The sequence below is a fragment of the Haliaeetus leucocephalus genome, unplaced genomic scaffold (assembly GCF_000737465.1).
Source record: "Haliaeetus leucocephalus isolate CR32 unplaced genomic scaffold, Haliaeetus_leucocephalus-4.0 Scaffold656, whole genome shotgun sequence".
Classification (NCBI taxonomy): domain Eukaryota; kingdom Metazoa; phylum Chordata; class Aves; order Accipitriformes; family Accipitridae; genus Haliaeetus; species Haliaeetus leucocephalus.
In genome coordinates this window covers 18935954-18963744 of record NW_010973092.1, presented here as the reverse complement: position 1 = coordinate 18963744, position 27791 = coordinate 18935954, and the positions used below count along the sequence as shown (strand labels likewise).

The following is a 27791-nucleotide window of genomic DNA, read 5'->3' as shown; positions in this document are numbered from 1 at the left end:
TCAGCGCTACAGACGTAGCATCGGCAAAGCTGTCCCCAGAAAGCACCCAAGTTACCTGTCATCAGTCTGAAGCAATGCCTCGGCCACCCCGACAGGCTGTGGGGTTCCTACTTTCCACTGAACAGCTTTTTCCCACTGTTTACATTAAACACAGAGAACAGAGAAATAAAGCCAAACTCACTAAAATGCTTTTTCAAAAATAATGCACGTATACGATGCATTTAAAAATAATGCATGTTTACTATAATGATTCTCTGAGAGTGTGTGTATACCAGTCACTGAGGATTTTTGAAAGAAAACCCAAGGAGATGGTACAAGTCAGCATGTGGATTTGGTGGGAAATCACCTATTGTATAGTATTGCATGCTCTCATGCTTGAATTCTTAGGAGGAGCTGAACTGATATAATGAGCAGTGACTTCTCGGGATACAACTTTACTGCTCTCACTTTCAGTACAGCTGGCAGGGATGATACCCGTGATAGACCCCATTCTGTCTATCACTTTTCTAACTCTGCCCCTATTTCTGGACTTTTCTCTGTAGCCACATCCTCCCTCAGGAGAAGGACTTGCCCCCATTTACAGTAGCGCGGGAGCTTCCTGCAGACTTGCAGTACCACGATTACAGCCATATTGCGTGGAGCAGCATATACATGGGAGCACAGCACCCAACTGGCAGTCGCCACGCTGTCCCAACTCCACCTGCACTCTGAGTCCCATCCCACCCCGAGGAGACAGCTCCAGCACCCACCGCCTGCTTCTCCTTCCTGGAAGAGCTGAAGGAGTGACTTAACACACTGAGAGATGGAGCTGTTCTCAAAATGAAACCAACAGGGAACAATACTGCTGCTAGATCTGGAAAAGATGTAACCCACCTAATGCCATGGAAGAACATTAGTGGGATTGCTTGGAGCTTAGCTCTTTCCCCATTGTTCTCAAATCTTCTGGATTCCTTCCAGTCATTACTTACCTTCCCTGTTGCTGTATCTTGCTCTGAAAACTGATGTCTCCCTTGCCACGGTCTCCTCTCCTCCCACTTGGCAGCTTTGCAGGAAGCCAAGGTCCGCTCTCCTCTGCCCTTGGTCAGTCCAGAAAAACAGGCCTGTTCTCTCCCTTTATAGCTGGGAGTGCAAAATACTCTCCTTACAGATACCTGCTATAACCTGAGCACTAGTCTCAACCAGACTGCGTGATCCCACGGGTGGCTGGTAGAGAACCACAGGAAATTCCCTGGCAACGGTGCCTGGGGATTGGGAGATGCTCTGATCACCACGTTCCAGCCACTAGCCCTAACAGCACAAACAGAGGAAGGGGCAGGGCTTTGGTCATCGTGTTATGGTGCCGACAGACCCAGTTTAAGCTTCACAGAGATCACTGACTGCTTGCAAATGCTCTCCTGACGAGAGGAGTGGGACAGGGCAGGGAAAGGAAACCTCTGCAGCCCCCTGCAATTCTAGAGAGCATGAATTTGCTGTAAGCCAGGCTCAGCAAGAGTGGTTAGAGGTGGCCAAGCTAATTAACAGCCACCTGCTCACACCCCAGGCTACTATTCCTTGCTCCAGAGACTTAAAAGACTTACCTTTGACAGCCTTCTACAAACATGAAGTCCCCACTTAGCACTGACATCCTTATCTCAATGCAAGAGATAAGAGAAGCTGAGGCAGAGAGAAAAACACAGAAGGATTCCCGAGCAGAACCACAGTTAGAAACTCAGAGCTCCTCCAAAGACACCATAAGCTCCTCCTCTCCCCTAGCACCAAATTATTGCAAATATTCAGAGTTCTTGTGTTCTAGGTAGCCAGTCACATTGTGCCTTGTCACAAGCGGACAAGTCACATTATGCCCCTCCTTGGAAGGAGAGCTGAACCTTTCAGAGTCCCCTTCTCCCCTGTGTTTGTAAGAAGCCTGAGATAAATATACAGGAATAAAAATTTAAAAAAGACAAAAAGTTTTTAAGAAAAGCACCTGGCATTCCTGTTCTGAGTTTTCATATTTTAATCTCTCTCCTTGTAATATAACTCCACCATAAAGCCTGGAAAAGAGAAGGCTCCAGGGACACCTTATTGCAGCCTTTCAGTACTTAAAGGGGACCTACAATAAAGATGGGGACAAACCTTTTACCAGGGCCTGTTGTGATAGGACAAGGCGTAATGGTTTTAAACTAAAAGAGGGTAGACTTAGACTAGATATAAGGAAGAAATTTTTTACGATGAGGGTGGTGAAACACTGGAACAGGTTGCCCAGAGAGGTGGTAGGTGCCCCATCCCTGGAAACATTCAAGGTCAGGTTGGACGGGGCTCTGAGCAACCTGATCGAGTTGAAGATGTCCCTGCTCATTGCAGGGTGGCTTGGACTAGATGACCTTTAAAGGTCCCTTCCAATTCAAACTATTCTATGATTCTACAATAAAGCTCAGTGGTCCATAGAAAACTTCAGCAAAATCAGAAAACTCAGGACCTACAATTTCTACATGTGTATACATGAGGCACCAAAAACCCAGAGGCAAAATAAAATACAGTCAGAAGTAAAAAAATAAAATTAAATGTTTCTTGGGCCTTCTTCAACATAACGCCAAGAATCAACGAAGAAACACAATCCAATTTGTTTTCCCCTGGTGCTGGTCACCTTTACCAGAAAGGTCATTCCCTGTACACCACCTGCCCTGTCTCCCATTTTCATAAGCAGCACGTAGAGCATCGGTGACCTCAGCAGTTGCACGCTGTGACAATAAATAAAGGTAGAAGCCTGCCCAAAACAACTCCGAGCCCTTTGGCCAATGTTGGCCGTGAACACACATGCGGTAACAACCAAGCGAGGGAGAAAACACAAGATTTGGGGCTCCTGAGAAAGCTCCATCAGATGGCCTCCAGTCAGAAACGCTGGCATAGGTGCAATTTCTGATAAATAAATAAAAAGACGCTAATGCTGCTCTTCTCAGCCCTGTGGGTTAGTATGTTTGCCTGCAACACAACCGGCTCCAAGGTGGGGAGCAAGCCCAGTCTCTGGAGCTCTTGCATTCATCACCAGTTCCAGCTGAGAACAACAACAACCTGCTCTGGTCTGTAATACCCTTTGTAGGTGATTATGGGAAACAAAAAGGACTAAATTCAAAGCAGGTTTTCAACTGGGAGGGATCCAAAACTGCTGACTGAGGAGGAGAACAAAGCCAGATGGCATATGCTGGTATTGTTAGGGATTATGCAGTGTAAGGCAATAGGAAATGAGCAGAGAAAAAGACCCGGTTTGGTCCCATGGCTCCTCTCTTGCCAAATGAACATACTGGGGCGACCGTGAAACAATCAGTTTATGGGTTTCATTCCCCTCCACCCCCAGACTGAACTTAAATATTTGTATAAGCCCAGGCGTAACTTTTATCTGATGTTTTCCTTGGGGTTTACTAGCTGTTTAGAGCATTCAAACTAAAAAGCATTCCCTCAAACTCTTGCCACAAAAAGAGCTGAAACTATGATACTAATTAAAACCACACTCTTTGGTATCAAGAAGACATGCTATTATTTTCTTTTTTTGCTCATGAGAAGCTGTTAATATGGGCAACGCGTCTGGAACATTTTCCTTCCAAACGCCATGCTCCGTACCCCCTCCTGCTCAGGTCAGCTGGTTTGTGAACTTGTCAGCAGCCTGGGGTGGGAAGGCTCACATTTACAAGAATAGATTTATTTATTTTTTTATAACAAACCATTTGCCAACTTAACATTATGAAAAGCACATCAAGAAAAAAACAAAAGCTTTGCGCTTCATGAAAGGTGACAAGCTATAGAACTGTCCTGCCTTGGTGCCCAATGAGCCAAATCAAGGGATGAATCTTGCCAAAATATACTGTATGTTTTGAAAAACAGCCTCTGACTTTGCCAGGATGGTCCTGGACACTCAGCGCAGACCAGGAAAGGATGTGGGTTGCACTGTGTACCACTGCTGACCCACCCTGGGGTAAGCTCTATTAAAGAAAAAGGTAAGTTTTCATGCTCATTTTACCCCATCTAATTTGAATGCTTCTAAGGTCTCTACTACTGTGGTATCAGCACCTCATAAACATTAACAAGATTATCCTTATAACATTTCAGGGAAAAGTGCTATTATCACATTTAAAGGATGGAAAACCAAGGCACCAAAAAAGACCAAAACCAAAACCAAAAAAAAATCAAAGGCCAGGTTTGTGTTCAGTGCAGTCTTCAAAAGCATCCATGTGTATCCTGAGAGGTCTAAATCCAGTTAAAAAATGAATTTCCTTGTCCAAGGTCAGACAATGGTGTCTCATTCAGAGCAGTAATTACACCACAGAAGTGCAGGAAGCAGAGAGAACCAGCTGCTTTGGTCCAGTCCCCCCAGAGCATCAATTTCCAGGTCCCCACCGATTTCGAGCAGCGTCCCGGCCACTGCCTGCCTCGCCAAAGCAGCTCCGCAGCGGATCAGGCAGGCTGCCACGGCTAGCGGCTGCCTGCGAAAGATCTGGGCTTAGTCTTGACAGAAGCATCCGCACTGCTCGCGAGGAAAACAAAAGTGGCAGGAGGGATCCTCCGGGGAAGGCACTTGTCCCGCAAGTGTCACTCTCGGGACCACAAAAGTAAATAATATTTCATCAGAGCAATTTGGTTTCTGGTTTCTGTTTGGGCGTGTGGCTTTTGCTGTGTTGACTCAAAACAAAACTCAGCTTCCCTTTTTCACAACCACAAAGATGCCAGATTTTAATTTCTGGTGGTGCAAAGTGCAAGCAGTGGAGGAGGGGCCTTTGAGGGCTGAGATATTTTTACATTTATTTTTTGGGAATATTTTAGCTTTGAGCAAGCTCCTGCCCAGTTAGCAAGCTTCTAGGTTCGCCAACAATACAGAAGAACTGCCTAAGTTACAAAAACAAGTTAATACATAAAAAAATATGACTTCGGCAAAGAAGTTAAGCTAGATGGGTGAATACACTGTAACTTGTTACATGTTTCCATTGTGCTGGGATCCAAAGTAACAAAATATTCCTGTAATGCTAGAACTGTGACGCCCAGTTCCAGTACGACGTTTGGATTCCAGTATTAGCTGTGCCACACCATCCCCTGGCTCACCACTGAAAGAAGCCTTGTGTTGCCTACCTCCCCAGCACAGTGCTCCGCGTTCCCTTTTATTTTGAATTTCCCTCCAAAGAAAGATCAAGTAACGAAGTTATTGCGGAGGCGGCCACAACACTGGGATGCCGACATGACATCTGACGTCAATTTAACGCAACCGTAAAGCGCAAACCCACCCGCGTCAGACGCACCGTCAGAGAATCCCAGGGCTGGCTGCGGAGCTGGATTTTACGGACGCGGGGGAGGGCTCGGGAAGGGCTCGGGCTGCTTTGCAAACCCCACATCCCCTCCATCCTGCTTCTCATTTGAGGCTGACAGGCAAAGCTTGAACACATCATTACAGCCTTGAGGAGGCTGCTAAAGGTAACACTCACGTTACAAATGAATTAATAGGAAACACTTACCTTCCCCACTAGCTTGCCTTTCCTGTTCATGCAAAGGTAGAAGTCTGTCTCCTTCCCTTTGATCCGGACTTGGCTGCCAAAAGTGTCTGTTTCCACTAGAAGCTGGGCTTGTAAAGGAAGAAGAAAAAAAAGCATTTACCAATGCGGTCCCATTAAGTCAAAGCATTCAAAGCTCATCAGCGCGTTGTCCCATTACCTCTACCTGAACCACACCACGCTGGGATGCTCTGAGAGGGAACAACCCGAGGAACCGCCCAGGGGCTGAGCTCTGGGCTTGGTCACAGCTGCAGATCTGACACGTCTCCGCCGACTCCTGCGCGGACGCTCCAGATTTAATGCCGGTTTAGTGCAGAGTATGCGTACACACGTGTGCGCTCCATCCGTCCACACCAACCCCACCACCCCATCAGCAACACAGAGCTCAATGCTAATGCTCTCCTTCATGCTGCAGGAGGTTCTTGGAGGGCAGCAACATGGATTTTATTCCCATGAAGATAAAAGATTAGCATGACAAGAATCAAAATCCTTTCCCCACAGCCAGCAGCCCTCAAACGCTGCACAGAAGTGGTCCAGCCACATGCCTGTGGTGCAAAACATCGCGGTGATCTCCTGAAGATCACCACAACAGCTAGCAGGGGAGAAATCCAGTGCTGCTTGTTCTGCGTGATGAACGCCCGCCCTGCAGATGTCCTCTGTGTGTCTAGCTATGTTCCCAGGAGGTCACTAACTGCTTTCTGGCAGTCCAGGTCCATGACTCCTGCTCTAGCTGGGAAAAATATGACCAATCTCATAGTGCCTCACACGTTTATTGAGGCCAGAGCTGGTTTGCAGCATTGCCAGGAGCCATGGTAGAGGACAGATTTCTGCTGCGTCTTCATAAACCACCTGCCCTGACACAATTGTACTTGCAGAAGTGGCCGAGCTGCCACCCAGATGTGTAGCATGCCAGCATCATCTCGAAAACCTAGACACATTCAAATTCAGCCTTTTATTCCGTCTCTGATCTAAACATGAATTCCAGTCATGCTCGAGGTTCAGATTCCAGGAATTTCCCTGGAGAGGCAGGAACAGGCAGACTGGACATTTTGGTTCAGATCCATCTCCGATACGGAGGGGGAGAAAGGAGACATGGTCGAAACACAATGCAAGAATGTGTAAGTGTCAGCAAGTGCAAATCCACGGTCCTGCTCTGGAAATACTCATGCTTGTAAGACCCGAGCCTTACCATAGAAACACAGCTTTTGCCAAACTCTGGAGAATGTTTGATCTGTGCTGCAAAAAGTCACATTCTTTTTGGCATTCATATTTCAAACTTTAAAACCCTCTAAGAGCAAATATGTTCACTGTAAGGATTTACCATGGGGATAGAAATAGGAGTTTGTTTCATTTAAACACGTTAATATTTTTCCCACTTGTAAAGTCAGCTTTTGGCTTCTGCAGCAAATATCACAAACCTTTAACTCACAAGGGCCCTAAACGGAGTTCTCCCTTTGCAGCTCAGTCACATATGCAAGTTCAGGGTTTTCCAGGTACTAGCTGCTTACATTTATTTAGATATGTTTGTTAAACCTGTTATCACAGGGGATGTTTAAAGAATACTTCTTTCTGACAGCAAGTGGATTAATACCTGCATTATAGCAGACTATTACTTGCAATCATGCATAAATATGGATATTTATCTAAGCCTTTCAGAAATGCACCATGTTTTGGGGGTATCTGTGATGGAGAGCAGCTTGCAAGAGACAACTGGATGCTGCAGGCTTTCTCTCCACACCTGCCAAGCTAGTACCAAACCAGTGACCACTTAATTGAGGAAGGGCCCCATGAACCAGAAATATCCTGTCATAGTAAGGATATCAAGATGAGCCAAGCCAGGACGGGGGAGGATGGCACAGAGTCAAACACAGGTCTTCCAGGGGAGGCTCACCAACACGGTAGATAACTTGGGGAATGCCCACTGCTCCAAGAAGTTCAGGGAAGCTGCCCAGATGCAATCCAGCATTAACCGACAAGGGAATAGCCAAAGGTATGACTACCTTTAAAGAGGTGACCGTGAAAGGTTTTCCCCTCCCATAAGCAGAGGACTAATGGTCAACCTCAGAGGTGGAGAGCAGCAGCCTGCACACGAGGGAAGGTTATGGAGCCAGCACAAGACGTCCCAAAGATTGGCCCAAAAACCACGGCCAACACCCAGAGCGCCAAGGAGTCACCCACAGATCTACAGTGTCGAATCCACCCAGGCACGCAAACGGACCCAGGGCCACCCACCAAAGGGGTCAAGCGAGGGCTCTGCAGCTTGCGCACAGGCAAGAACGGGACACGGCATGTTCCCGTCTAAGCTGCAAGGCATTCCCCGTCCATTCCAGTCCCAGTGCTGCAACTAAAGCTGCTAAGACTAACGCTGAATAATAGACACCGGTTTTGGCCAGCCAGAGTAGGAGCTAACACTGATAAAACACTCCAATGCGAGAGCCTGGAGCTGCAGTCCCGATGGACAGCCGGCAGCCCACACCTCTCCAACGCAGGTCCCCACCGGCAGCCTGCGCTCAGATGGACAAACACGGGGCACGCCGGCCTGCGTTCCCCACCCCCTCGCTCTGCAGCCAGTATGAGTAATATCCAAGCTGATTTTAATTTGAAAAATATCACCTTAAAAAGATGCCGGTTCCCTGCTGTGAAAATTAAAACCATCTGGATGGAGTGATTTCAAATAATTAATCTAGGTCTCCTTTGACACCGCTACTAATTAAAATATGATACCTTCCTCCCCCTCTTTAAATAAAGAATTTAAATAAAGTTTAAAGATCTAATAAAATAATGTCATAATTTAGAACTAAATGGAAGTCACCTTTCCTGTGGGCTGTAAAGGTTATGCCGGTGCTGAGATCCCTCCCGGGCTAGTGCCCAGCACGGACCGAGCAGCAGTGGATGGGCAAGCATCCAGTGCAACACCCACACCAGTAAATACACCAGCATACATACCCTAATGCCCCGAGGAGGCTTGTGAGCCCCAGAGATCATCCTGCACCCAACGTCCAGGAGCAGGGAGCAGAGAGAAGGAGGTTCAGCAGATGCTGTCTGCTCCCTGCTGTGACCCTAGCTGCCGAAGTACAGGCTAAGGCCACCCATAGACACCCAATTCTGAAAAATCTGAGTCTTGGGATGTTGGAAACATGTTCTTATTCCTAGGGATCCTTGACCTCCTTTCCTACAAGAGAGATCAGCGCAGCTTTAGGGTTGGGTTCATAACCCAGTTGGCTTCCAGCCTAAGGCACCCCTTACAGCTGATTCTCCTTTTTACAACAGGCATCTCCCTAAATTCTTTCAGGAGCCCAGACAGGGACCTTGGACAACACATCTGTCAGTTAACATCAGCTGGGATGAATCCCAGCCCTGAGTGCCGCAACGAGAGTTTCTGGGGGACGGAGGCCGGCCCCGCAGAAGGGGCTGCTGAGGTCTCCCCACCCCACTCACACGCGGCAGGAGAAAAGCTCAGTCACCACCAACAGGATTTAAGTTAATGTAAACTGGACTTGGCTTACTGTCTTGTCTCTATGATAAAGATGCTATGACCACAATGAAAGCACCAGGGAAAATCCAAGAGAATTTCCCTTGAGAGCGCAGGTAAAATAAGTCCCACCAAGCCGGAGCAGTGTCCCCACAGCAGTCTGCTGCTCAGGACACCTGACTTCCAGCTCCATTAGTCCCTGGATACACTGTACAGAGATTACAATCTTTATTTTCAAAAGCCCTGCACTCTAGCCTTCAGATCAGGTATTACTGTTTAAATGCTTTGACAGCTAGATATTCTGATATATTTTCGGGGAGGGGGGGGGAAGCGAAAGAGAAAAGATGTCTTCAGAGGGTGAGATCTTCTGCTACATGCTTTTGCCTTATTGGCCCATTTAACCTAAACCTTCCTGAAAACTCCCACTGGAAGAGATTGGAATTCCTTACATGTCTAGGTGAAAAGGATTACATATATATGTTGAAAAGCTATCTTCCAGCTAAGAAAACATGAAGTCAGGGAGATATGTGAAGGTGGCAGAAAATATGCCAAATTATCTTTCAAATATTTCCTGGGAGTGGGAGGACGGCAGCCAGAAAAGCATGGGGAAGGAAAGGAGGAAGAGGGCACCTGAGAAGTGTAAGGTTTACATGTACCTATCACAAAATCCTAAGCGCCAGCCAGTTTCAGATAAATAAAGAGATAAAGGGGAAAACACAAGGAAGGTGCAGGAGGACTGGATACTTTGAGTCTATCCACCATTGCGCTTTTTTTTTTTTGTTCCCCGCCCAGGTAAAAATCCTGCAAAAGGAACTGCAGAGAGAAAGAAACTACAGCTGCTTATGCTGCCCATGAGCATCTTGAAGTAGGCCAGCTAATTTCCTGGGGAAAAGGGTCTCAGAGAGGACTGAGATTTTTGTCACTTTTATTGCACTTTTTTTCTGATGCACTTACAAAGTCAGGGAAACCATTCTGAGCACTTGAAACCACTTCCAGTTAAGGAAAAGGAAGGATGTACAGATACACTGAGGTTGGGACCACAGCGTCTGTGATAGAGAGCGGCTTTCCAATTTAGTTACTCTGGTGCTATGAACCGAGACAAAGCGCCTTTCCATAGTTCACAGCATATATCGCATCTTACTCTCCGGTAAGACTGAATCTTCCAGTGTGAACCCCAGCATGGCCAAGGGTGCTTAAAATAGTTGAAACCTGTTCAAACATGGCCTACCCCCTTACCAGAACCACGTGAATCCCTTACATGACCACAACATAGGAGAGAATGACCCTGTCTCCGCTTCACATTCATGATGTAATGATGAGGGAATAACGCCAAAATTAGGTAAAGTCTGGAGGGTCTAATAAAGCCCGCAGGCTATGAACAAGTGAGAGAATCTAGGCTGCATCCTCACATTTTGTTTGCACTCCAAAGTGTATCATTTTAAATAGTTATAACCCATACAACCCAACTCCCTCCTCAATTATTCAGGTGCAAATCAGGAGTAACCACCAAAATCAATAAGGCTGGTGCTCAGAAGGGCAGCGCTCTGACCCACATACCACTGCAATTAGCTCATCGACTCTGTCTTGAGTGAGCATAGGATATGTATGTCAAATTATTAAAAGGGATAGTCATGGGGAGGAGGAGTAAAAGCAGCTCTAAGATCCAGGCTCCAGGTATTTTCTTTTTTAAGCCACCACTTCGCACAAGCAAGGGAACTACCCAGTGTTAGAGCAGGGGGACGGCACAGGGAGCAGCACACCCAGGCTTCACCCAGGCTTTTAAAAATGCTGTTTCTCTAAATGAGGTTTTCTTTTAAACATCATATCTTTTACTTGGTCAGCTGACGCGGTTAGGGAAAAGGACACGATTTGGAGCACATAAGTCCCTCAGAGCATCAACACATCAATATACGCCACGGGCCAAGTCCCCTGCGGCATTCTCCCTGCCTGATTTTGGGGCGGGATGGGGAGCAGGACCGAAGGCTGTGTGTGAACAAAGGAAAGACTGCAGAGACAACCTGCCACCCGCGTAACAGCCTTAGTAGCTCTCAGGAACCAGACAGGTTAAATATTTGCATGGGAGACATCAGAAGAAAATCTATAATGCAGCAAAGACCTCAAAGGCACTTACACTGCAGCAACCTGATCCTGCAAATACTTTCACACAAAGGACTGGACACACATCGGAAGTCCCTCGAGTGCCGATAAAGACCCTACGGGGCTTCAGGGTCCCGCCTCTGCCACCGGCCGCACGGTTGGACGCGCGGGGAGCACGGCTTTGGACATGAAGGTTCCCCCCTTCCCCAGCCCTCTGCAGGGCTGCCTCCTCACCCTGCCTACCTGCTACCACCCCTAGGGCTCGACGCGGTGGACAAAAGCGCGGGATCACAGCACTTTTAACAGAGAAACAAGGGCTAATGTTCCCCTTCCTGGCGCGCTCTGGGACACCTTCCTCTGGGTTTCACCTCTGCACTAGCTGAAGCGAGCTTCAGCCTCCGGGAGATGCTTTTGGGCACTCTCCTCTGCAAACAACCATCTAACTGAGAAGGCGTCCTGTCCCATTTCCAGGATGCTGAGCTATCCCCTCGGTGCTCACTGGGCACGTCTACGTGACACGGGGCCAAGACATGCGGAAATATCCACACTGGTGCCAACCACGCCAGCCTGAGCACCCAGCCCAGGACAGATGTGCAAGCATGACGCACTGCCGCAGCAGTTAACCCCACGGGGTGCACCGACTGAGATATTCGCGTAATAAAACATCGCTTGCACACTAGTGAAACCTCCACTATTTAAGCCTGTCACACCATGACAGTCATCTCACCTGTAGGGATGCCCACCCAAAAAATTCCACTACCAGTTCAGCGGCAGCTAACAAAACATGGGGAACGATGCTGAGCTGCTGGTGTTCCCCAAGCATCTCCGGGACCATCTCAGAAGAGCCTGCCTCCCCACCCCCTAGGAGATGTGTTGCTTATGCCAGAATAGCAATACCAAGGAAAAAAGGAGATCCTGAAACAAAGTAGTACTCTTCTCAGGACTGCCCAGGCTTCTGAAGGACGTCAAAGCTTCCAGACACAATCCCCATAAACTAACTCTATTCACCACATCTTGGGAGAAGCTTAAATGAAAATTCACCAGTTTGAGGTCTTTTATCAGTCCATGCATGTGAAAATTGTTTGATAGCTTAGCTGACATAAGGCCAGAATAAATACCAAGGTAGGTCTTAGAGATTCCGCCCAACTTAAATAAAAATTTAATAAATCCCTGAATCTGTGATTCTGTGGAAAAAAAAAAAAAAAATCTGAGGACAATGTGAAAATTATAAGTACCATATTACTGGCCCAGTCCTGCATTACCCAGTGCTGGTCATCGTTTACCCACGTGAAAAATGAATGTAAAATACTGTCATTCTGACACAGAGCCATTTGCACCCATTTGCAGATCTAAGAAAACAGGATTAAGCAGTGGGGAATCAGACTTGGCCTCTTGCAGATGTTTTATACATAATGCACCATAAGAGACACTAAAAATATTTTGGCAGTTGCTTCTATGATGGTGAATAAGCTTATTTAGACAAGATTCAGTAAAACTCGAGGCGATAGGTTGTGTGCTTTAAAAACGCCTGGGCAGGGAGTGGCAGCGAACAAATTCTGCACTGAACTTTGCCACCTGCAAACTCGCAATGACTAAGAAGTAGGCCTGGAAAGAGAAACGTTAAAAATGTTAGCACAGAAATTCCTCTATCTCACCAGGGTGTCTTGCTGCCTCCAAACACAGCTCAAGTGGACAGTATTTCTACAGAGGCAGGAAAACTGCTTGACAAGCTGCCAGGCTCCGAGTCTGGAATTAGTGAAGGATGAGCCTCAAAAAAGTTCAGAAGCTCTGTTATGCTTGAAAAAGCAGCTAAAATGAAAAATAAAGGGCCAAACCCTGATGTCTTTGATCATTCTCATTTGAGTAAACTCCTACTGACATAGTCAAGCCCAACAGACAAGGACCTCACAACCTGGCCCTGAGCGCCTGGCTGAAACACATCCAAAGCACTGGAGTCTCTTGGGTCTGGAAATAGCGTGAACCTTTCCCATCCCACAGAGGGTTAGAATTACCGCATGAACAAACCCTGCCGAAGTTATTTTGACTTTCTTGTTCCCAGTCTCAGCTGAACCCAATAAAAATACTGATGTACACAAAAATAACAATAAGCAGAGAATGACAACTATGGGAACCCCATGTACTCTTGCTTCTCCAAAGCTGCTTTATTTGTGGCCAGAAGCACAGGACAGACCACGTTTACTCTGAAGCACTCACCCACCTCTCTCGGGCAACCTGGTGGTTGGCTGCTCATCCTCAGCAATGAAGTAGGTGTGATGTTAGCACCACCATATCCTCTTACCAGGGAGTCCCAAACACATAAAATCTTTCCTGTATGCCAACAACATGATGGTTTCCCATACTCCAAAAGTTAGTCCGTCCAGGCTCCACTGCTGTATTTGCAAGTGCTCCAAAATGGGGCTAATCAGGATAAATGCATAAAGCATTTGCAGTGTTAGTAGAATTAAGATTATCAGCCATGCCTGATATACAAAGATGTTAAGTTCTACCAAGCAGGTTTCTTATTCCGTGCCAGTAAAAGTTGAAAATACGACAATTAATTTTACACATAGGAATATAAGCATGCTCGTGCATTTTCTCAAAGGGGCTCTTTGTAACTTTCCCTTCTTCCAGCAAGCAAAAAGTATGCTGAAAATAAAGTTGCAGGATGCTCCAGTATTTTCAATGGGATTCTTGTGGCTCTGGAGCCCAGAGGAGCAGAGGCAGCAGCGCAACCTACCAGAAAAAATGTTCTGGCCCATGGGGAAAATTCCTCTATGTTTTAAGATTTTAAACAGGGCTTGCTCTTACAAATGGATGCAAACACAATTTCAAAGATATCTGACTTTTTCAAAGATATCAGCTCCTGCTCCTGAAGCTCGCTTTTGCCAAATAAAAGGTAACATATTATTAAATGAAGTATAGAAAACTGTCACTCTTAGATAAGAATATGAGAGTGTGACTATTTTGGGGTAAGGGTTGAAAGAGATGGACAAGAACTGACCTTCGATAGCACCTGGGGACACACAACCTCTGGAACCAACTGCAGCCAAAGCAAGTCCCTCAGGTGAAGCACCTTGGAGGAGGGTCCTCTGCATCAGCCCCTTTGAAAAGGTCTCTCCCTACAGGCCTAGCACAATTCTTTCAACTATTCTCAGAGCAGCAGCAACAGAATTAACAACAAAAAATCAGGTATCACATTAACTCTGCCTTTAGCACCTTTGGTTTCGTATATTTATTTTTGGAAACACATTCAGTGCGAGGCTTTTCTTAAACTATTACCCCCAGTCCACAGCATAGGTAAGACTATTTACTTGCCTTTTACTGCACTTTAATTGCATTAGAAGTTTTTAAAGTTGGTGGTTGGTTTTTTTTTTCCTGGAGTCATTTGGGACAAAAGGCATCTGGCACTGGGTACTTAAATAAGGCCTGTCAGAACTGTAAAATTAGTTTTATGTTTTAATAAAGGTACTTTAAAAATCTCAAATATAATTCTGCATTCAAACCATAAGCACTTGGATTAAGAGAAGGAGATCCCACGTTAAATCTTAATATAAAAAGTAAATCAAGTACAGAACTAAGCCAGTCCTCATCCACGGCATTATAAACAAGAGCAGCAAAGAAAAGAGGCAATACCTCTAATAGATTATTTTGGGGTATTCTGGATTCAGAGGATCAGCATTGACAGTGTAAAATCTGTATTATATTATTTGTTACTTATCCCAGTTTCAGTTTATTTAGAGACCCAGGTCACCTACAAAGCTCAGACTCAGCCCCATGTTTCCATCCAAGATTTTCTCAGCCCTTTTCTCTCCTCCCCGCACCAGAGCGTCCTCCCCTCCTCTCCCCACCCCGGAGGCGGTGGCCCCGTGGACCTGCACAGGGGACGGTCCCCTGAGGCGGTGGGTGCCGCGCTGGCAGGTGATGCTGTAGGTGCCCAGCCTGTACTCGTCCGAACACGGACAGACAGAGGTCGCTTAGGTTGGTGGGCTCTTTGGCCAGCTCCTTGATCAGCACGTAAGTCACTTTAAAAATCTTCAGACGTGCAGACAAAGGACAAAACCCAAAGGACGAGCCCTCCTTCCAGCACTCGCTACCCCGTGCCAGTGAGCACATCTCTCCTCCCCCCGGGACACCTTCTTACTCTCCTATTTTACCTCTCTCTACGGTCTTTGGAGCAGATGGGAGAAGGAAATTCCCCACCGCCATTTATACGTAGCGGACTCGAAATATTTACAAGGCGGTCCTGGTGGCCGTGCCAAGCCCGAGGAGCGGGGCTGCCCCTCACCTCTGCCACGGGGGGACGGAGCCACCTCAGAGACCCGCCGAGGTGGCCGAGTCACCCCCCCTTGCTGCCACCACCCCAGCTCGGACGACCGCTGCCGCTGCCGGAGGAGCCGCCGGCACGAAGGAGCCTGAGGACGTGCCACACAACCCAGGGAGCGAGGGACAGCCCTTGGCAAACAACACCCTGTACGCAAGGGCTTTACACCCCACCGCAGAGTTGCGGCCACCCCGGGACTGGCCCGCGGCAGAAGAGTTATTTCTCCCTGCGGGACCCCAAAGGAGCGAAGGAACCGGCTAACTTGAACTAAGGAGCTTCTGTGCAAGCTCCGGGTGAGGAAAGCAGGCGGCTTTCCCTAAATCCGGGTGCCCGCCGGGCCCGGCCCTGCACCGAGTTCAGGAAGTGAGCGGAGACCCTCTGTAGATGAGGGGACGGGAAGGGACGAGCCGCAGGCGCGAGCAGGCCGAGGCCAGCCGCCAGCCTTGCCGCCGCGCTGCCCTCCTCCCGGCCTCCGGCCGCCCCGACCTGGCGCTTCACCGCAGGTCCACCTCCGGTGCGAAGAGTTAAAGCTCATCCCCCAACAGGCGGGAATGAAAGGAGGAGACAAAAAAGCAGGATGCTGGTGAATGACAGCCGTGGGTGGCCGGCGGCCCCCGGCCGGCGCGCTCTCGCGTACAACAGGCACCGCCAAGTGTGTCTGGCACCGGACAATGATTTCGCCGGAGGTGCGCGAGGCGGGAGCGCCGAGAGCCATTCTCACGGCGAGGCAACCAGCCATGTCGGCTAACAAAACCGCTCCCTCTCATCGCTCCCATCTCCTCACCGGGGTCTGGGGTTTTTGGGGGGTTTGGTGAGGTTTGGGGTTTTTTTCTGTGTTGTCCTTCCTACTGGGGCATTTGAAGCTCTGAAAAGTAAGCAGGTCAAACATCCCCAAATGGTGTATTTAGTGCTTCCCCTCGGGTTTCCGCGGCTTCCCTGCCATTTTCCTACTGGACTTGGGAGTGCAGCAGTATTTATGGGGTAGCAAGCTGACCCCTCGGCTGCGGTGGGCGAGAGTGCCTGACGTTAAGTGCTGCTAATGCGTTTTGCATTTGTGCTCGGGGGCAGGAAATCTCAACTTCCAGTGCCAAGGGGTTAATTATAATTTATATAGCAAGATCTCAGGCTGTGGGGATTTTTTCTCCAGCTAATTAAGAGGTACAATTACCTTTGAGAATCAAAGGGATAATTTGGTACCCAGCTCTTAGAAACAGATTACAGGCACTTAAAACACAAGGACGTCTTTGCTTTTCTACGCGTGCTTAGTTTTTGATTTAGATCATTAACAAGAAACTGTCATATTCCTGATCCACCATCACAATGTACCGGAGACCACCTATGGAAGCTATTGCAGTATGGTAACATATAGCATTGCTGCTTTCCCAGAGGTTACCTACCTTTCAAACGACATGTTTTACTGATATATCAGCTGCTGTTCAGGGCTCTAGCAAATCTTTCTGCTTATTAATCAGGAAAGCTTCATGATAACCTTGAGGTGGGTAATACCTAAACAGACCAGTCTGTGCTCAGACTGCAAGCCCAGGACTACTTACTCCCAAGACAAGTAGCAGGTTGATGAATATTATTGCTGTGTTAGTAATAATTATTACTAAATCATCCCAGACAGCATGGCAGCCCCTCTGTGTTGCCCTCTTCTGCCCAATGGCCCAGTGCAAACGGGGGGGACCACTCCCCATGCAGGCCTTGGGAACTGGAGCCGAGGGGTAATTAGCAGCGCCAGTACCCAGGGTAGACATGAGCACCTAGTGTGGCTGGGCAGGTGGGGAGGCCGACAGGCAGCACCCACGGGACCGACCTCCAGCAGCTCCAGCCACGGGGCCGCGCAGGGCGAACGGTGCTGGGCTCTGCTGGGCAGCACTGGGCAGGCTCACGCCCTGCCCGGGGCTGCGGATGGCCGGGAGCAAGGCCATCACCTTCCACGGTCTCCATCCACCGGCTCCTTGCCTTCATGTTTGTGCAGAGGTTTAACAGTTACAGGTCTCTCTTTCTCACCACTCTCGGAGGCGTTTGCTGAGCCATTTGCAAAGGGTTAATCTAATTGAATATTCAGATTTAGGGAGAGGGGGGTTGGGGCTAAAGACAGCAAGAAAAGTTCTAGGAAACCCTTAAAGTCTTGCTCCGGCGAGTCACTAGAGTTACACACCCAACACAGGCTGCAACCTCAGCTTGACTTGGCACAGGCTGCACAAATACATCTTCCACCATTATTTTTTAGGGATGCAGTGGGCTATTATTGTCTGGGAAATTAAGCGCTTAAGTTAGAAACTGACGCTGTATAATTGTCAGCAGACCACCTACGTCGCAGGCTCTCACGCATCCGTACCAGCAGCCTCCACCCTGCCCCAAAACACATCTAGAAGCAGACGTGAGGCTGGCAATGGCAATGAAGACCAACCCTTTCTCTAAAGAGGGGGTCACAGCATTAGGACCAAGAGGAACGTCTGTCCATGCGAGTTAGAAATGAAGCTCATGCTGCCAAAGCCAACAGGGGAGCTCAGCAACTGGTATCCAACATCAGCAACCCTCTGCCTACAGCTTGATTACACCACGGCCTGTTTATCAGGCCCTTTGATGTGCCGACAGCAGCAAACTTGCTGTGTTGAATTTGCCACAAAGTGGGCGGAAGCATACAAACCAAAAACACGCCATGTGAAGCATTATTGTTAAATTAGGAGGAGATAATGCAGTCAACACCTCGGCGTGGAGAGATGCCGACTGGTACTCCTCATCTCAAAGGAGCTCCGAGAAGTTTGTTTAGAAACCTGACAATCAACACATCCTACAGGTATTTCCATCCCTTGAAGCCACTCTTTGATAGGCGTTTGCCAGAGAAAGGACACATCAGTTGTCATGAGCCATTTTACAAGAACATCTACAAAACTATGCAAACCTGTACCGAGCAGTGCGTTTCCAGAACTACAGGAGCCACCAAACAGAATATTCTGTTTCACTGCAGGAGACTAAGCACAAACCAGGAAGGCTTTCCTATGTAGAGGTTGAGAATAATCAGGGTAGAAGAGGGGACGGTATTTTTTAGAGGGTTTATTACTGTGTACAGGAAGGCGTCTCTCTCCTCGCACCAGGTATGGCAACGGGTGCTGGTGCAGGCAAGAGGCTGGGAAAGGACCCGGCTCAACACTGGAAAAAGCAAGACAGCGATTACAAAACTTGCCTGTAGTCCCAGCTTAAGCCACTAACCTGCATGATGTTCAGTGAAGAGGACTTGTAAATGCTTAATCAGCAACACGACCGAGTTATATAAGAAAGAAAAAGAAAGGTAGGGCAGATCCAGAGGGAAATACATATATATAAAAGCACTACCTTTCCCTACAGCTTGATATTTATTGAAGAAGCAGCAAAAGCTCCAGTGCACTTCAGAATACAAACGCTGACATGGAAATTCAGGGCCCTGAACCGCTTCCAACAGGGAAAATATACTGACCGCAGTCTGTTTGGAGGTCAAACAAAATCAATAGCCTTTCTCTTCAGTCTGTCTCTAAACTAAGCTTCTTTCAAAGACATCCAGAGAAAATGGATCATCTTTTGTTGTTGTGTGTGGTTTTGGGTTGGGCTTTTTTTGTTTTGCTTTTTTTAGGTGGTCAAACATTCATACGAGTATAAGAAACTCCTTCCTCCCTCAACATACTGAAAGGATTGTATAGAGGTCAAAACTGCCCATCAGTTTTACTACACAATAGATGAGTTATCCAGTTCTTGGGGAGGAAACCAAGCTGGAAGCCGCTTAACACTCGGCAAGAGAGGAAAAAATAAATCAATGTATTTGCTTGATCAGGGTACATTTAAAGCTGGTTGTCAATTAGTTCAACACAGTTTGCTGTTACAGAGCACAACAATTTAGCCCCAGGAGCTGAAGTTTGCTGCGTTTCCTCAGATTCCTCCTGCTGAGAGACAGATACTGGCTGCAGGCAGGTCAGGCACCAAGGAGGAAGAGTGAGGCTGGAAGTCACAGCCGCAGAGCAGGAGCTGGCGAAAGGGAGCCTGACATGGGATACAGCAGGACTGGGGACTCCTTCCTTCCACTCAAAGCACACAGTAAACCAGATTCATGTCCAGAAAGGAGTAGAGATGATAACTGGTTATTGCACTGGTACAAAGTGTGCCTCTCCACTCTGCAGCACGCACCTTTTAAGATAAACTACAGTTTATATACCCTTGTGCAGATGGTACCATCTTTACAGACATAAGTGAGTCACCCCAAGCCAAAGGAAAGGGCAGAAGGACTAAAGTGGTAGAATGGAAAACTTTGTCTACATCCAATTTTTTAAGTAATGTAGATTCTTAAAAATCTCAATACAAAAATCACAAGAAAAGGGAGGGACAAACCACGAAAAGACACTTCCTAAGGGTCCCGCTGAATGGCTCCAAAGGAGAACCAGTGCCTTCAAAGCAAAGGGTCATTGATGACTTTATCTGCCAGTTCCTTTCTGACAATCAGTGTTGAAAGACACTCACCGAATCACAAAATAATTTAGGCTGGGAAGGCTCTCCAGAGGTCATCCAGCTCATCCTCTGGTTGCTCTTCCCAAGAAAGCCGACATCCTTGTCTTGATTTCAGCACACCTAAGGGTGCATGGTCACTGCATCAGAGCTGTGGCTGGAGAGGGACAGGCACATCCTCAGCTGACTTGGGCCCAGCACCAGCGAAACTGAGAGCAGACCTCAGCAGGAGCGAGCTGCCCATGGCCACGACCATGAGCTGTCCCTGCAGCCACAGTCCACGGAGCCGCACTGATTCATGTTCACCTAACGGGCACCCCACACCGCTGATGTCTGCTGCTGTCGGTACCTGTACTAGCTATATTAAAGCTACTACATGTCTCTAACTCCCCTCCCGAGTGCAGCACACGCAGCATGCGAGCACCGGCAGCGACACGCATCCTGACTCATCCGCCGCCCCACACTCGCATATGCCGCAGGAAGAAGGGTTTGTTCCACCAGCCCGCCGTAAAGGGCACCTCACTTCCGAGCGAACATATTTAGCATCTTCTAATTAGGATCTTAGCTTCATCTCGTACCCACACAGGTCGAATAGTTCCAGCACTAGAAAATCCTGGTGAAGCTCAGAACAGGTTCCAGCAATAGTGACCATCAAATGTTCACCCAAACTCATTATGGTTGCAAGAAGAACCAAGGCAAGTAGCTAGAAACAAAAGTGCAGTTTATCTGCAATGCTTTTTATCTCCTCTCCTCCAGTCCTCCCAGGTGGAACAATTTACCCAGTAACTATACAGCTCTGACATTTGCTTGTTAGCACCCCCAAATTAATAGGTGTAAAGTCAATATCCTTTTGCCTATTTACTCGTAATGACTCACCAGTCAGAAACTTGAAAAAAATGGTTACAAATGCAGATGCAGAAGCAAATGAAATAAAGCAAGGATCACTGCTGAGCAAATGTTGCACAAAGGCAAGGGGCTGGGCACACCACGCAGCACCCTACCATTGTCACCGGCTAAAACCTAACAGCTTTGATTTGCCTCCCACCGGCTAAAATGGTTTGAAATGCAAGGTCTTAACAAAGGTGCAAGACACAGGAGGAATGGGAGGCACTGCTGGGCACTTAATCTCCTTTCAGTCACACACAGGAGCTCCAGGAATGGCTCTGCTAACGTTGGTGGAGTTTCATGAGTGTAAGAAAGAGGATAATTGGGCCTCAGTTGTAACAGAGCTCCAGCCCTGTGATCCCTCCATGCAACCAGCAAAAACATTATTTGGGATTTATACTGAAGTTACCTTTAGGCAAGCTCCTTTGCTGCTGGAACCTGGGACAATGTCACTGATCCCAACAGGACAAGACCAGCTTTCAGCAGCTGCAGAGTTCACCCTCTGCCTTGACACAACGTGTGATGTGACACTAGGAACCCAAAGCACCCCTCAGTCTGCTTCAGCACTCACCCCTGCAAAAATCTGCCAGAGCAGTAACAAGGGTTTTGCGGTGATGCCCATACCACACGGCGGGGCATGGACACACTGGGAGCCTCATGGCTGTCCCTGGCCAAGCATTGAGGCCAGTTAGACATGATGTTTTTTTAGATTTATCTGGTGTTGACATGCCATCCTATTCTTAGCCCTTTCCTGCTGCTTCTCCACACCAAGGTCTTCACCACCTCCAGCAGCCGTAGGTGATGTCCCCTGCTGCTAGAGCTCCCCTCCCACATCTGACCACCCGTTTCCTCTTCTGCTTGTCCTTCCAAAAGCACTTGAGAACATCGGTAGAAACCAAACCATACCAGCCACGCCAACTTGAAGCCAGGATCCCAAGCGTATGTCGCCTACCATATGCTCAAACGCGAACGGCTTGTGTCACCATCACGCTGCTCAGGCGCAACATCTGCTCCTCCTCCATCCCACCAGCCCAGCTCTTGAACGAGGAACAGAAGCAGCCGAGCAGTGTCAGAGAACAAGTGCTCCTCTCCACAGCTCTACCTGGGGCCAGCACAGCTGCCATCCAGTTGTGATCACTGGGAAACTGCTTGTTGGAGAAGAACCAAAACTCGTTACAGCTAGAAGGCGGCAGGGTCACGGCAGATGGCAGGGGTTTTTTCTTATTGCTCTGGGAAGAAAGGCGCCCTTTTTGGCAGCTGTGAGCACAGAGGAGGAGAAGGCCTTTCAGGCACTCATTTCAGCTCTCAGAGATGAGGGTAGAATAAATCTGAACATTACCCAGTGATTCTTCAAGCTCAACTACTCCAGGCAGCATCAGCAAAGGACAGGCACATCCCCAAAGTGACTACAGCAAAGTCAGGGACACAAAGCTCGGGAGACATTTAGAAGGTCTCAGCTCCTACGTCACCATAAAAGCATGAATTGTCTGTTACGGGCATTCTGAAAATACTTAAAATTCATCGGGGACCAAAGCGTGCACTATTTATTGCTGGCACAGCTCATTAAAAGGGATGCTTACAGAGTGCAGCCACGCGACCATCTCCCTCCAACCCCAATACCCCCTCTCTTCCTCACAGTAAGAAAAAAATAGGGTTTTTTTTACGGGGCCTTCTCACTCCCTTAACTTCCAGCTCGCCTTCCCCTTCTTGCGAGCGCTGAGACCGCAGACGCTCTACACGTGTTCTCCTCTGCATCCGACTGGCAAGCAGTCTGGAAAATGCCAGTATTGGAACGGCCTGAATTCAGCGGTTTCTGAATGCTGATCGGACACTATTTCGTTCAAGCCACAGATAGTCATTTTTTGGGGGGTATTTTCAGCTCACTTTTTGGACTCTTCCAGATTTCCAAGCGTCATGCATCAGCAGTTTCTCTTCTTCGGAGCTTCATTATTTTTCACCTTTCCGCTGAGCCTGAGGCTCGGTGCCGTTTTGTAGGGGACCGGGCTCTTCCCTCCTCTTCCAGACGGCCACGCAATGCTACTGGCGTTGTTAATGTTTGCTGTGCTCCACCTCGCAGCTGCGGAAATTCCTGACTATCTGGTTTTTAAAAGAGCTGAGGTGAAATCTGAGCGATTAAAGTGCCTTATTTTTCTATAAAGTCTAACACCTTTCTTGAGGAAACCCCAACCTGAAAACAGGAATGGTCTCACAGCATCTAAAAACACCAAATAATTACTTCCAACCAGGCTACCAATGTGGTCTCCATTACCACCGTCTCTTCGGCAGTGCAATCTCTCCATTTGCAATGCTTTTATCCTGACAGCACACATACAAGGTGAGAGAATGGTGCAAACCTTGTTTTGGAGATGAGGGAGGAACACACGAGGAGATTGAGAGGATGAAATTCGTGCCACTTTGTTATACATGAGGAGCAAAGGTCCTTCTCTTTCCCCTGTTTAGAGTCCAGCCTCAGTGTCCCACCACCTAACCTGGGCAACGTGGAGTGCAGGAGATGCTCCAGACCAGCATGAAGTCTCCAGCAAAGCAAGCTACTGACTTTAGGTCTCTCAAACAGCAGCCTGGCAAGATCCCATGTTATCTTCCAGCAGAAGTGTGCTTTTTACATACCAAGCTTTGAATTTCCCCCCCTGTCTCTAATTAGGCATGTTCTTAATAGATTTATTTACATTTTTAATTTCCCCCAAACGTTTCTCATGAAGGACAAATCTCAGCAGCCTCCTGACAACATGCACGGTAATGTACACCAAAGCCAAAATTTACCAGACAATTTGTTGACGATGTTTTCCTTCCCCCCTCTCCAAAGTAAAAGCAATCAAAAAACCCTTTCACAAATATAGACTATTTGCCAATTCACAGGGTACTTTTAATTGCATCCCAAGAATGGACTTGAATTCACGGCTGGCCGAATGCTTAGATATGGGAAAACCTCAGATACCACAATAGCATTTGTGCACAGAATCACTCACGGCCTAGAAATACATTTAAAATTATGCAAACTTCTTCCAGAACTTCATCATAAATCATAAAAACATAGAATGATTTGGGTTGGAAGGAACCTTAAAGATAACCTCCCGGTATCCACCCAGCAGTCCCCAGGTACCAATTTCAGATAAAAGTAGTCTTTGTACTGATATGCACAGTGTGTTTTCAGAGTCACGGAGGAGAAAGGGAAGCCCTAACTTTGTTTCTGCGTTATTTCATCACAGCCAGGGAAGAACATTCAGCAAAGCAGCTGCTTGAGCTTCATGGGAAAAAAACGTAATCACAGCAAGGCAGGAACAGATAATATCATATTGACCTGTCTTCAGGGTCTGGCATTCACATTTTCATAAAGTGTCTCAGAAGATAAATCACTATACTAATAATATTTGTATTGATTATCTAAACTGAAGCAGCAATCGACTCCATTGTCTCACTTCCTCTTAAATTGCTCACAGATGGGATCCTATTTCTTATTCTGCATTTCTAATGGGAACACTTAAATCACAGCACAGAATTATATACACACACAAACTGTTAACAAAAACCCTTTTATGACTTGCATGAAAATAAAGATTTTTCACTTTGTAGCTCACTTTCCACTCCACACAGAAATTAAAAATGACAAATTATCAGCAGACCTCTAAATTACTTCTCCTTGTTATTTCTGGGTCCCTAATATTTACTGACAGACAGGCCTAGGTTTTCCAAACCCTGATCGGTGATTATGGAGACCTGAAGTTTGGACACAGAGCTAAAAGATGGTTTGTTTGGTTTTTTCCTCCATGAAAGTCAAGGCTCTCTAAGCTATCTCAAGGTCCAATAGTAGGGAAATAAAAAATCACTGTAGTGTCAGAGGAAGAATAAACAACTGCTGCTGCTGTTACTACAGGTACAAAACAGAGACCACTGCAGAAAGAGCTGAACTTCAGGTGTGAAGCTGGCCGCAGCGGGAGTTTGGAGTAGCAGGTATCAAAACCAAAAGTAAAGGAAATTGGCAACAAATACATCATTTGAAATAGGTTTGCCACGAATCCAAAAGCAAAAGGCTTGGATTTTTCTTCCCAAACTTCTCATCCCGCCTAAGCAGAGCTTTCCCCGACCCTGACACAGGCGCAGAACACGGCAGAACAAAAACTAAAAGTGTCTTAAATGTACAGATGGTTCGTGTAAGATGCTTACAGCGCATTTCAAATGGCTGCCGAACCTTTCAGAGTCGCCGGGAAGGTGAGGGCAGCCGAGGCTCCTCACTGCCCAGCGCAGCCCGGAGCTCCGGCCGCCTCGCGCGTGGTTCAACAAAGCAGCGAGCCGGCTCTCGCCCTTCAGTTCATCCCCGCGTCTGCTTTCCAAGGAAAACTTTGCCGCTGCCCCACTGCAGATGAGAAGCGGAGACATTTTAAGGGAAAAAAATAAAATATTAAAATTAAAAAAAAGCAATCAGGGGATGTTGAGCAAGAAGGGGGAAAAAAGACCAGAGCCACAACACAGCAGCTGGACGGCGAAGGCTTCTCCAGCTCAGGCCAGTCCCCAGGACCCATATGACTGTACAGCTGCCATGGTGAATGATCATCCCTTACGCTGAGGTCAGCTCTGCCCCTGGGCTAAGTAAGTGAAAATAAATGGTTTAGAAGATAAAAGGTCTTTTAAAAAAATTATTTGTCTTGTTGTCATGTCAAAACTGTAATGGGAAGAGACTAGAGGCAGCGATACATCGTTTAAATAGGAAACAGCCATCCTGATGGTTCAGCGGAATAAATTATAAAGCAAATCACAGTTCACGCGGGGTATCGGGCTGAGCTGCACCAGGACGGACAGCCCCTTTGCACATACCTGGTTCCTGGGAAGAAAAGCAGGTTTCTGAATGTCCAGCCTGTGGAAATACAGCTATATTTAACTAACCCCAATTGCTACTTGGGCTGCATCTCCCGTCTTTCTGGCAGGTTAATTCTGCACCTTCCAGCCGCAACGAGTTTAGTTTTTTCTTCCCAATCTTCCCAGGAGGGGGATCAACATTTATTTTAACTATTCTAGGAAGGGAAAGGGTTAATCAGGTTTCCCAAGGCAGCTTGCTGTTAAGGTGCCAGAAATACTGAGGGGAAAGAATGACTTGCTAAAGATGGGACAATGGCACTGGTATTTTGCATTTGTTTCCAGGCTTTGAGATAGAACAAATGGGAGTCATTAGTGAAATGAGTTTAGGGAGTTCTAAATTAGCTGTCAGGCTGCCAAACCCGAAGAAGTGCTATGTCAGCTCATTAATTCTGGAGAGCACAGGATTACCCAAACCTAGGAAGGAATCCTGCAAAATTTAGAGTCAATTAAAGGAGGCTATTTTGCTATAATAATATTTTCCACACATATTACACCTCCTCATGGAACAGAGCCCACTTCTACCACAAATGAAATCTCTGGCGGGATGGAGTGTGGCTGATGTCTAGACAGCTGTAATGTGCTCTCCGTGGGCTTGTCCACTGGCATCTCTGGGAAGCTCCAGCTAGAACAGAAGGCGGGGACTGCAAGCTGCAGAGCACATCGCCCAGGCTGGGGTGGCCCCAGGAAGGAGGAACACGTCTCCCCGGGCTCCTCGCTTTCCCCGAACCACCCAAAAACGCACATCTGTACAGGGCGTGACGTTCTGTACCGGGAACGCCCGTGACAGGCGGAGGTAATGCCTGGCATCGTGCACGCGCACCACCTCTTGAATTTGTTTTCCTCCCTGGTCCGCCTGACCCCAGATTTGTTGACACCCTGCTAGCAAACCCACGCTTTGTTAACCTCCCCAGACCTCCCGTCTCAGGGGCATCTCTTGAGTCCTGAGCTAAAACCCACTGAACTCAGGGGGAGTCTGCGAGAGGACGTCACTGGCTCAGGGTCCACCGCTCGGGGTGGCTGGGAACGCTGGCGGTGCTGGGACGCTGAGGAGGAGAGATGTCATACCTGTATGCTGCCCGTTGTGCAGGGTGTCCTCAAACAAAGCCTCCCGTGCTGTAGGCTAGAAGGTTTATAAACGAGAAGGTTTATAACCTTCTAGGGGACCCAAGAGGTTTTTTTTTTAAACTGTGATAGACTAGGTCAACGGCCAAAATACCCCTGGATATCAACCTGGAACGCACTGACTAATAATCTACCTACATATGCCGCAGCCCGGCCGCGTCAGGACACCCAAGCGCTCGCCACAAATAACAGTTACCTCCAGAGAGAGGGCAAGCCCGAAGAGCTCTCACACCCCCCTCGCCTCTCTCCTGATGGCTATCACCTCTCATCGCCCCGCAGGACAGCAGTAGCCCGGGACAAATTAAAACGAAAATCACATGGCTGTGAAATACAAATGAGGCAAAAAATGCCTTCACCCAACCAAGAGAGCTCTGTCTCCCCAACTGCGCCGGATACAAAGATCGTGAACAAACAGGATAGAATGTCTTCTGCCTTTTGTGAAATGAAAATAAATGAAAGGATCTAAGGTTTCAGGTCACTGATCCCTCTCTTCCCTATCTGTACCATTTATCGGAGGTAGAATATAAAGGTTCCAGGTCCTTTTCTTTTTTTTGTCAGCACTTTAATGGTTGTTTTTTCTCCTTCCCCCTTTCATTTTCCGAATGAAAGGACCACTTAGGAACCTGTAAAGTAATAATAAGCTTATAACAGGAATATTGTTTTTCTGGGCCAGTGCAAACTCCTTCTGAATAGGTTGAAGAGATTAAAGTAAAAATGCAATCTGTAAATAGATCAGTCTTTTAATTAGTTTATAGTCTGTTAAGAGATAATATTTTGCTCACATAGATCGTCTGTTATCTAAAGATCTCAGAGCACTTTAGGAACATCAATTAAGCCTTAAAAAAAAAACACAACCTTGGGAGATAGGTAAGTGTATTTAGATTAATTAGTGTTGCTGTGAGCAGCAGGCATTATTATTAGATTTAATTTAGTCCAATAATTGACTTATCTGTTAATGGATTCTAATTCATCTGAGAAGGGAACAGATCCATCTGATTAAAAGGATTACATCGACTCAATTAATTCTATTAAC

At 47.3% G+C, this 27791-nt stretch overlaps 1 protein-coding gene across 1 annotated transcript in view; it reads right to left on the bottom strand.

Moving 5' to 3' along the window:
- Positions 1–27791, bottom strand: part of FGF18 (fibroblast growth factor 18) — a 73082-nt gene that overhangs the window by 13444 nt on the left and 31847 nt on the right. The window contains exon 4 of the mRNA XM_010579153.1: positions 5475–5581. Coding sequence (XP_010577455.1) covers positions 5475–5581 — 107 coding nt within the window. The remainder of the gene's footprint in view (positions 1–5474; positions 5582–27791) is intronic.